Source organism: Solea senegalensis, linkage group LG3 (genome assembly GCF_019176455.1).
Source record: "Solea senegalensis isolate Sse05_10M linkage group LG3, IFAPA_SoseM_1, whole genome shotgun sequence".
Taxonomy (NCBI): Eukaryota; Metazoa; Chordata; class Actinopteri; order Pleuronectiformes; family Soleidae; genus Solea; species Solea senegalensis.
In genome coordinates, this window is record NC_058023.1 from 21,471,170 (window position 1) to 21,481,864 (window position 10,695).

General features: G+C 44.6%; 1 protein-coding gene across 1 annotated transcript; it reads left to right on the forward strand.

The window, feature by feature from the left end:
• The first annotated feature begins 3,285 nt into the window (after positions 1–3,285).
• Positions 3,286–10,652, forward strand: LOC122767052 (extracellular calcium-sensing receptor-like). The gene is made up of 9 exons (XM_044022394.1): positions 3,286–3,584; positions 3,743–4,037; positions 4,215–4,301; positions 4,650–4,919; positions 5,869–6,075; positions 6,156–6,431; positions 9,056–9,283; positions 9,368–9,491; positions 9,573–10,652. The coding sequence occupies exons 1-9, from the start codon at positions 3,355–3,357 to the stop codon at positions 10,481–10,483; spliced, it is 2,628 nt and encodes an 875-aa protein (XP_043878329.1). The 5' UTR covers positions 3,286–3,354; the 3' UTR covers positions 10,484–10,652.
• Positions 10,653–10,695: the final 43 nt, after the last annotated feature.

Below are 10,695 nucleotides of genomic sequence, written 5' to 3' on the forward strand. Positions count from 1 at the left end.
TACACCATTGCCCCTAGGGATGACCCAGCCCGAGCCAGGCAGGTCCATCATTCTTTGTTGAAGGCTGTGGTAGGGGTAGATCCTCCCGGTGGTGCTGCTGTTTCCTCTCCACCTCCTCCTGAGCAATCTCATTCAGAGGATGAGGTGTCATGTGATGGTGATTGGCTGGTAGTGAGGCCTGCTAACCCGTTGCCCACTTCCTTCCAGGCCGAAGCTGTGACCCGAACCACCCCAAGATCTCTGGTTCCACCATCTGACCCAGCCCCCTCTGTGCCGTCTTCTTTAGTGGTCCCTGCTCCGGTAGTGGCAGGTACTTTTTCACTCCCTGTTGCTGAAGATGCTGTCCGGCGAACAGCACGGTTGACTGCAGGTCACCACTCCAATGTCCACCACCTCCCGCGGTCTGCAGGGGGCGCTGGACAAGGAAGTGTTAATCCTTCTGTTCCCACTTCTAATGCAGTTGCTGCACTATTTAGGCCTTGGAGCTGAGCCTAGATTGTTGTTGGTTATTCCATCGTCGGGACGACGATTCAATTGATGGGGGCGGATTGTGGCAATATATATTTCAGTAACAATCAGATGGGCTGCAGTTCCACCCAATCACAGTGGGAGACTGCCACATAAAGGCGGGCGTAAAGCTCCTGTCAGTCCTAAGCTTGCTGGAGGCTGGGTCGCATCACTCCTGTGCTTCCTCCATTTCCGCATCCGTGCGGTTACAGGTGGGCTGCCGGCTGCATTTCTTGCGTACGTTGCCCATCCAGTACTAATGTGATTGTTTTATAAAGGTCCACTTGGGTGTTGCTGCTGGCTGCTCGCTGTTCACCGCTCTGTGCCACTCACTGCCTGCCGCTGGTCGCTCTCGGGGAGCGTTGATCCTCCCGTTCCACGCTGTGTTGGCCGGGATCGCCTGATCGGACGACTGACCGTAACGGCGCAGTGCCGATTAATCCGCTCCTAGAACCGCTGCTGCTTTGCTTCTGCTCTGTTTCCACTTCTTTCCCTCAGTTGAAGAGGTTGTTGGGTCTGGTTGCTGTGCCTGATTGGAGTTGTGTGTTTGCGGAACTGATCGCCTCGCTTGCGTCGGCATTCGCCGCTCCGAAATTTCCAGGGAGGCGTTGTCTGGCAACAATTTAAATTGATCGAGGCTGCCTAAAAAAGGCACCTCCCCATACCTCGTGTCGCCACATTTGGACACTCGTGCTTCACTTTCGCACTTTTGTCAACAACGATTATCCAAACGGAACAAGTCAGTCCATCAGTGAGCCTTCCTGACAAAGTCCCCTGCACTCCTGACCGTGTGACTTGGCTCTCTTTTGGTTTCATGGGGAAACACTTGTACCAGTGTTTCGGTATTATTCCTAACCTATCCTCCCCCTCCATCCTAGGGATGGATTTCATGATTAGAGCCATCCTGATCATCTATGGCTCCTGTCTTCATGGATGACGTTCCTTGTCGTGTGGTGGATGAGGACTGCACAGTTGAACCATTCATTGCAGGGGAGGCCATTATGTCATTAGATACCCTACAATCCAGTCTCATATCAAAAGTAAATAAGGCTAGTCTTGAGGATGGGCATAAAACATCATCTTGGACGCACTTCAATGACTGAACACATAATAGATCAGGCCTGGCCAACCCGCGGCTTCCGAGCCGCATGCGGCTCTTTGCCTGGTTTCATGCGGCTCTAACGTTCATATCGAAGTTTGGGTTTGTGTTTTTTTTAATGTGCGTGTTCGCTTCGCTTGAGTTCAATACGGTACTTTCGCCAAACGCGCATGCGCATTAGATGAAAATACGGCAAAGTTTCCCAGTAGGGACAAGATCTTTTGAGTAAACAATTTGTGTCCAGTTCGCCTTCAAAATGGCAGGGAAAAAATGCACAGCCAAACGAAAATATGAAGATGAACACAGGACGTTTTTAACAGAATGGGAGAGTTTATATTTTTTTGTTGAGCGTAATGGCAAGCCATTCTGCCTTATATGCCAGGCGTCATTAGCGCATTTCAAAGCGTCAAATCTCGTGTCTAAATCATTGAATTTAGACAACGTCGTGAAGCCTGTGATGGAAATCGTCAACTACATCCGTACACATGCGCTTAACCACAGGCAATTCAAGAATCTTATCGCTGAGCTGGACCAAGGGCTTCCAGGTGACCTGCCGCTGCACTGCACTGTGAGGTGGCTATCAAAAGGCAAGGTACTTTCTCGCCACAGATTGCATTCCTCGTTGACCCATTTAATGTGGAGACGCACTGTTTGAAAGCCCCGCTAGTCACAGATGAGGCTGCGGCTGAGTTGGAGATTATCGATCTTTGTGAGGAGGACCAACTGAAACCTGCTTTAAGGGAAGGGGTCATTGAGTTCTGGAAAAGTGTGCCAATGGAAAAATACCCCAATGTCAAACGGGCTGCGCTTAAGATACTGTCAATATTTGGGTCAACATACGTCTGCGAGTCTGTGTTTTCTACCCTGAAACACGTGAAATCAAAGCATCGATCTGTTCTGACTGACACCCATGTGAAAGAATTGCTTCGAGTGGCAACAACTGAAGATATTTTAATTATTATATTTTTGTTTGTGGACTTGGTTGAACTGAGAGTTTGTGTGTGTGAGACAGTGCACACAATGTTCAATGTTGAAAATGACTGGCCCGTGGTCTATAGAAGTCAAATTCTGTCATTATCATGTTGGTGTGTGACATTTACAATAAATCTGGCTAAGCAGAGGTCTGTGTGTGTGTGAGGAAGGGATGAGGCGATGTTCATGTGTGCCCATGTGTATGATGTGGCTCTTTGCGGTAACACAGTAAAAAAATGTGGCTCTTAGGCTCTGACTGGTTGGCCACCCCTGTAATAGATGATGGTGCAGGTGATGCAAAGCCTATATGGATACTTAATTTGTTTTATTATTATTATTACTGTTATAATAATAATAATAATAATAATAATAAATATTATTATTATTGTTGTTATCATTATTATTACATAATAATATGTATTAAAGCATCTGGTTCAGTGATACATGCTTAAACATGATCTCACCCACCAAGCAACTTAAAAAGGTAGATTGTCTGGATGTCAGTCCAGCCCAAACTCATTCTGTTATTGTTTTGATTGTTTTGATTATTTTGGTAGTTTGGAATGAGAGACCCCTATTGGCAGAAATGACATACTGTGTGTTTCAATAAATACATTAATAAATTAGTTAGAAACATGATTCAGGCCCAACCCTACAGCTTCTTTTTCCGCCCTGATGGGTGGTATGCAAACATAACAACACTGCAAATAGATAAAATATGGTGATATTGTGATGAGCCTGAACTTAGACAGGAATGAACCAGACAGAGCAAAGTCATGAGGATATTTTCAGACACCAATCTCCTCACATTAATGTTGTTCTCCTGTTTTTCCTCTACTCTGTCCTCTCTTTATTCCTCCTCTTGTCAGTTACGGGGACAGTTTGATCTAAATGGGATGCACAAACCTGGAGATGTGATTCTAGGTGGGATTTTCAAACTTCACTTCTTTCCAGCATATCCTGATCTGTCTTTTACCTCAGAGCCACAACAGCCCACCTGCTTTGGGTGAGTCTGACAGGGAAACAGACAAATTAAGAATCTGTTTCATTTTTATTATGGGTGTTGAAGCTTAAGTCACTATTTCCAGTATCCGACATAATGAAACACATCACAGTGAGTGTATGATGTATTTAAATGGTAAAAAATTTTATTTTTTGTTTCAGTTTTGATGTTATGGGATTCAGACATGCTCAGACCATGGCCTTTGCTATCGATGAGATCAACAGAAACTCTAACCTGCTGCCTAATGTGACTCTGGGATACAGTCTGTATGATAACTGCATCCAACTAGGCATTGCGTTTCGTGCAGCACTGACCTTAGTCAGTGGTCAAGAAGAGCAAGTTACATTAGGGAAGAACTGTGTAGGAACTCCTCCAGTTCTAGGTATTGTGGGTGATTCTTCCTCGACTCGCACTATTGCCATATCCACAGTCTTAGGTTCGTACAGAGTGCCTCTGGTAAGCTTTTGTATTTCACCTCACTCATTATTGTGATTTTTAAATGTAATTTCAGTAATTAATAGACAGTGAATGAAAGTGAAGTCATTGAAGAATCAAACTTAAAACTTTGAAAAAAATAAAAATAAAAATGAGCCAACAATTTTCTTTTTGAACACATGCTCTGTTGTTTTGCAGGTGAGTTATTTTGCCACATGTTCATGCCTGAGTGATCGACAAAAATTTCCATCTTTCTTTAGGACGATTCCGAGTGATGCTTTTCAGGTGAAAAATTTGCTAATTCAAAATGCATAAAACAAATCATGTGCAACAACATTCCATGTATACTGCAGTGAAAAATAATCGCTTTGTGATTTGAGAAATTTTGATAGTAGTCAAATAAAATACAATCCACAGAAGTGTCAAGTCTTTAGTGTAAAATACTCTTATTCTTGAACAATATCATGACCCTGACTCTCTTAAACCTGGAGTGAACCCTAGTTAATGTTACTGGTATAAATCTGTGTGTCCTGCTATTTCATGTCTACAAATATCTGCTGCTTGTTTAGCAGGATTTCTAGTGAAAGATGATTCCAGTTTGTGCATTGTTCCCTCTGCTCTGTGTCCACATAGGTGAATGCTATGATTCAGATTCTAAAACACTTTGGTTGGACTTGGGCAGGTCTGCTCATCAGTGATAATGATTATGGAGTCCATGCTGCCCGATCCTTTCACTCTGATTTGGGTCCAGCTGGTGGAGGTTGTCTGGCTTACACAGAGATGTTGCCCCGAGTTTACGACCCTGCTGAACTGAGGAGAATAGTGGATGTGATGAGGAAATCTACAGCTCGAGTGGTGATTGTGTTTGCAAATCAGAGTCGCATACTCAACCTTATGAAAGAGGTAGGTGTTCATGTATATTCAATAAAGCTTGGCATACAATTGTTTTCTCTATAAATCTGACTGTTATATTTACATGTACTTAGTTCCAAATAGATTTTGTATGCTGTGCTTTCATTTTTTATCCAAATGCAGACTTGGAGCATTTGTTTAATTTCTCTGGATTATTGAAAGGATTATGGGTAGTTTTGTTGAACATGTCCTGGCGCAGGGGTTGCGACACTCAAAAAGTGTAAAAAAACTCAATTATCAAAACTGGTAAAAGATATAGGACTTTTCTAGTCTTGATGACCACTCAAAACTGCTTGAGTGTTAGATAAATCCATCAAATTAAATTATTCAGATTTTACTCTCACAAAACAAAAATTGCTATAATGAATAAAGCATCCCTTCAGGAATTTTACCTGGTGAGAAATCAGTGTTCAAAGTGTGATTTCTGCCCAATGTTTGATTTTGAAAAATGCCAATAAGTGATCTGAGAGCTAAGGAGGGAAAGAGGGAGGGACAGTGGGGAGCAGTCCATGGGATGTGGTCCTGACTTAATTCTTACACCAAGTTGCAGCTGTGTGAGGAGCCTCTCCATTGCTCACATCGAGCTTCAACAGGTGGACAGAGAAAGGCAGCTCTTATGAACAGCTGTTCATAAAAGGGGGGAGGAGTCTGGGACAATGAGTGAAGCAATGGCTGAACAAGATGGTGATGAAGGAGTGCCAGTGACAAAAGCATGGACTAAGAAAGCCATTGACAGTAGTCTTTTAACATTTAGATATTCTGAGAACTACAGAGGCCAGCAATTTTGTCTGCAGTCAGTTTATTATGGTGCATACCTATGTATTACATCAACTGTTGAAACTAAATTAAGCTTTATTGGTTAAAACAAAAATATTGATATACTCATTATGTTACATTATTATGTTATGTTATATTTACTTTGTTATTATTCAATGTACAGGTGGTGAGGCAGAATGTGACAGGCCTGCAGTGGATGGCCAGTGAAGCCTGGATCTCAGTGATTTCACTCCAGATGCCCCATCTCATGCCGTACCTGGGTGGAACACTGGGCATTGCCATCCGTCGAGGAGAAATATCAGGTCTCAGGGATTTCCTGTTACAAATACGTCCTAACCTACATCACAACAACACCCATGGAAATAGCATGGTGAGAATTAAATATTTCAATCTGACATGGAACTATCAAAAATTAAATAGTGTCATTATTTCAAAACTTTTTCTTTTCAGGTGAATAAGTTTTGGGAACACACATTTCAGTGCAGCATTGCACCACGTCCAGAAGGTTGGGTGGAAGCTGGAGGAGAATTATGCACTGGACTGGAAGTTATAGAGAATGTGGAGACTGAGTTCCTGGATGTTTCAAACATCAGGCTAGAGTATAATGTGTATAAGGCTGTGTATGCACTGGCATATGCTCTTGATGACATTCTGCAGTGTGAGCCAGGGAGAGGACCTTTCAGCAACAACACCTGTGCTCATTTACAAAGACTGGAGCCATGGCAGGTGAGATATCAGTTTACATACAACTCTTAATGACACTTAACCCCACTTAATACTTTTAGTCCATCCACTACCCTCAGATGTTGTCTAATCTGGTGTGTTTGTGTCCGAGCGTGTGAGATAGCTAACTTCAGACTAGCCTTGCTACCAATTTGATTCACCACCCGGTTCTGTGACTCCATCTCGTCATCCAAACTCACTATGTGATACAGCAGGATCTCAATCTGGTCTGCACTAGTCTGAATCATCTTGCTGCTCTTCAAGCAAAGACTCAATATCACTAACCAAATAAAACTATTACTCAGGAACTCTGCCAAAATGTAAATAACACAAAGACACTGTTTTCACTCAATAAAATTCTCCAACCCCCAGACTCCCTACCCCCCCCCACCTGTATTCAACCGACACCTGGAACTCACTAATGCAGTTTTTCAACGGGAAAATTCACAAAATTCATCAGAATTTTGTGAATTTCTCAGTCCTTGTTCACAGCCTCATCACCTCCTGCATTGATTACTGTAACCCTCTCCTCTCTGGTCTCCCTCACAAATCCCTCCATAAACTTCAACTGGTACAAAATTTAGACTCAAAACCTATATGTTTAAAATAGTCTACTCTCTGCAATTCCTCTCCTTTGTAAAGTTCCCCGGGCTACGGCTGCTGCAATGACTCTGGGTTGCGATACCACGGGGGGTCGGGTTGGAGAACCAGCAGGCACCCTGCAATGGTTCCCCATGCTCCTGGCAGGTTCTACCCCTGGGAGCTGCCGCTGGCTAATAGCACCTGCACTGCCTCAGCCCCTGATGGGCGGCCTATAAATCCAGCCGAGGTTGTGCGCTGGTTAAGCAACCCCCGCACATAAAACAAATCTGCTACGAATCCTCGCATATGGGACTGACCCCAATGGAATTCCGACCAAGGACTGGCTGGACCCACAAGTTAAGCGTAACGGATCTCCAACAACAAGAGTTGCAACTTGGAACATACTGTCCATGAACAGGGAAGGATCAGCAGAGCTGGTCGTCTCAGTGCCACAGTAGAAGGTCTCACAGAAGTATGCTCACCTGGATCCGGCACACATTTAGCAAACGACTACAACTTCCTCTGGTCGGGCAGGGATGATGGCCAACATCGCTAAGGGGATGAACTTGCCCTCGCTCCACCTCATCGTCATTGTGGCCTATGCCCCCACCATGGCAACTAGAAGGATGATTTTTTCACCCACTTATCAGCATTTATGGACGACATCTCCAAACATGACATTATTTGGATCCTTGAAGACTTTAATCCTACAACCGGGCCCGATAGAGCCGGGTTTGTGAGCACCCTAGGCCCCCATGGAACTGGCTCCTGTAACAACAGAACAAGAATCCTAGAGTTCTGCTCCAACTTTTGTCTATGAACAGAACGTTCCTTCTTCCAGCAGTTCATACACACTGTGACCTGGATCAGCAATGATGGCCACACAAGGAAGGAACTTGACCACATCCTTACCAGCAAACCAGTTGGCACACCTCAACCAACTGCCATGTTTACCCCAGTGCTGAGCTAGGAAACTCCGACCACAGGCTACTGACCATGACAGTCTGTCTTCGACTGAAAAGGAGCTCCACCTCCAAAGCTCAGCACAACGACGTTGACATCTCCAAACAGCAGTCCCCTGAAGTCACAGCCTACTTCCAGCTGGACACAACCACTTCTCCGCCCTGTCTGTTGACCCAGATGAGGACAACCTGGAGAAGATCAAGCAAAGCATCACCGCTGCCACAGCCAAGGTGCTCAGGCACAAGAGAAGGAAGAATAGGAAAGACTTCCTGTCAGTGGAGACTTTCAGTGTTGTGGAGGCAAAAAGAACAGCCAGACTGTAAGGAAACCGCAGGGAGTGCAGACATCTTAACGCCAAGTGCAACAAGCTGCTCTGCAAAGGACAAGTAGAACTCGTTCAACAACCTAGCAGAAGAAGCACAGGCAGCTGCCCGAAGAGGTGACCAAGGCTCCCTCTACAGGACCCTAAGGACCCTCTCCTGGAAGACAACACCAGTTACCGCCTGTGTGAAAGCCTTGGATGAAACCATCCCAGATACTCCAGATGGCAACAGATGGCACCCCCTCTCCTCAATTGGAAAGACTAGCTGCCTCAGCCCTACTGATCTCCCCAACCTAGCAGAAGTGGTCAAGGCCATACTGACTACTGGCTGAGAAGAGAAGGGAGTTCAGGAAACCTCTCTATGCAGCCTACGTGGACCTGGAACAAGCCTTTGAGTCTATGGCAGCAGGACTGGTGATCAACTCCCACTCCGTTGAAGCCGTCTACAGGTTTGCTACCTTTGAATCAGACTGCAAGAGCTCCTCTGACATCCTGCTTTGCATCGGTTGTGCCACCTCTGCGATGGCAAGCCTTGACAGCCTGTGGTCCACCAGGAAACCCTCGGTCCAAACAAAGGTCAACCTTGGTTGTGTGAAGTCACCTGCTGTGGCTCTATCAGAGCCCCAAGTGCATCTGAGAACAGTTCTTACATTATGTAGCATCATCAGGAAAAAAAAATTGGATCTTTTAATGGCTTTTTAATGGTTTATGTTTATGTGAACAGTCTATCATTCTATACATCTGATTCTATTATCCAAAGCTTTTGCATTACTTGGAAAAAGTCAACTTCACCACATCATTTGGTGATCAAGTGTCATTTGATGAAAATGGTGACGCCTTACCAATATACGACATCATGAACTGGGTGTGGCTCCCTGATGGACAAACTAAAGTTCAGAGAGTGGGTGAGGTTAAGAGGTCAGACTTCAAAGGTGAAGAACTCACATTGGATGAAGACAAAATCTTCTGGAACTTTGAATCCAAACAGGTCACTTCTTACTTTTTTAGACAGCCATGGATTATTTTAGTCATTATAGATTAGTCTCACAGATATTTATTTTTCTCCACACAGCCTCCTCGGTCAGTGTGCAGTGAGAGTTGTCCTTCAGGTACCCGCATGGCCAGAAAGAAGGGGGAGCCTGTGTGTTGTTTTGACTGCGTCCCTTGTTCTGAGGGAAAGATCAGCAATATGACTAGTGAGTGTAAAGTGAGTGTAAACACCACAGTTCAGAGATGTTGTTTAAACATATTTCTCATCACTTTCCCTCTTTTCTCAGACTCCATGGAGTGCACCAGTTGCCCAGAAGATTTCTGGTCCAGCCCCCATCGTGACCACTGTGTTCCTAAGAAAACAGAGTTCCTCTCCTACCATGAGCCTTTGGGTATCTGCTTGACAACCACCTCACTGTTGGGCACGTTTATCTGTGTTGTTGTTCTTGGCATCTTCATCCATCATCACAGTACACCTATAGTTCGTGCCAACAATTCAGAACTCAGTTTTCTTCTCTTGGTGTCACTCAAATTGTGTTTCTTGTGTTCGTTGCTGTTCATTGGACGACCCAGATTATGGACTTGCCAACTAAGACATGCAGCATTTGGCATCAGCTTTGTGCTTTGTGTCTCATGTATCCTGGTGAAAACCATGGTGGTTCTGGCTGTGTTCAGGGCCTCCAAACCAGGAGGGGAGTCCAGTCTCAAGTGGTTTGGTGCTGTGCAGCAGAGAGGGACAGTTCTGGTTCTGACTTCTGTTCAAGCAGTAATCTGCACTGTCTGGCTTGTCTCTGCTTCACCAATGCCTCATAAAAACACGCAGTATCACAGTGACAAGATAGTTTATGAGTGTGTAGTTGGGTCCACAGTTGGTTTTGCAGTTTTACTTGGTTATATTGGTTTACTGGCTGTCCTCAGTTGTTTGTTAGCTTTTCTAGCAAGGAATCTTCCAGATAGTTTCAATGAGGCCAAACTCATCACTTTCAGCATGTTGATCTTCTGTGCAGTGTGGGTGGCCTTTGTCCCTGCTTATATCAGCTCACCAGGCAAATATGCAGATGCAGTGGAGGTATTTGCTATCCTGGCCTCCAGTTTTGGCCTCTTGGTGGCACTGTTTGGACCTAAATGTTACATAATCCTGTTGAGACCAGAGAGAAACACAAAGAAAGCCATCATGGGTCGAGGCACTGAGACTTAAAAACAGCAAAATACAATATGCTCCAGTCCATTTTTGCTCTATGTGATGAGTTAGTATAGGTTTTGATTTCCCAGTTCTCTGTCAATGTGTGAGTAGTACATGTAGAGACCTGGCTTTGTGTAGTCAAATTCATATTTTGTCAAATAAAAGTGCAGAGTGGAAATCCTTCCTTCCGTCTGTCTGTGCTCTGCTAATGGCTAGTTTGGCTTAGC

What these genes read in the sequence shown, in the direction of transcription:
- LOC122767052 (XM_044022394.1), top strand. Translation starts at nt 3,355, where the DNA reads ATGAGGATATTTTCAGACACCAATCTCCTCACATTAATGTTGTTCTCC. An exon ending in GTTCGTACAGAGTGCCTCTG is followed by an intron (nt 4,038 to 4,214) that starts GTAAGCTTTTGT and finishes GTTGTTTTGCAG; the next exon opens with GTGAGTTATTTTGCCACATG. An exon ending in GGAACTTTGAATCCAAACAG is followed by an intron (nt 9,284 to 9,367) that starts GTCACTTCTTAC and finishes TTCTCCACACAG; the next exon opens with CCTCCTCGGTCAGTGTGCAG.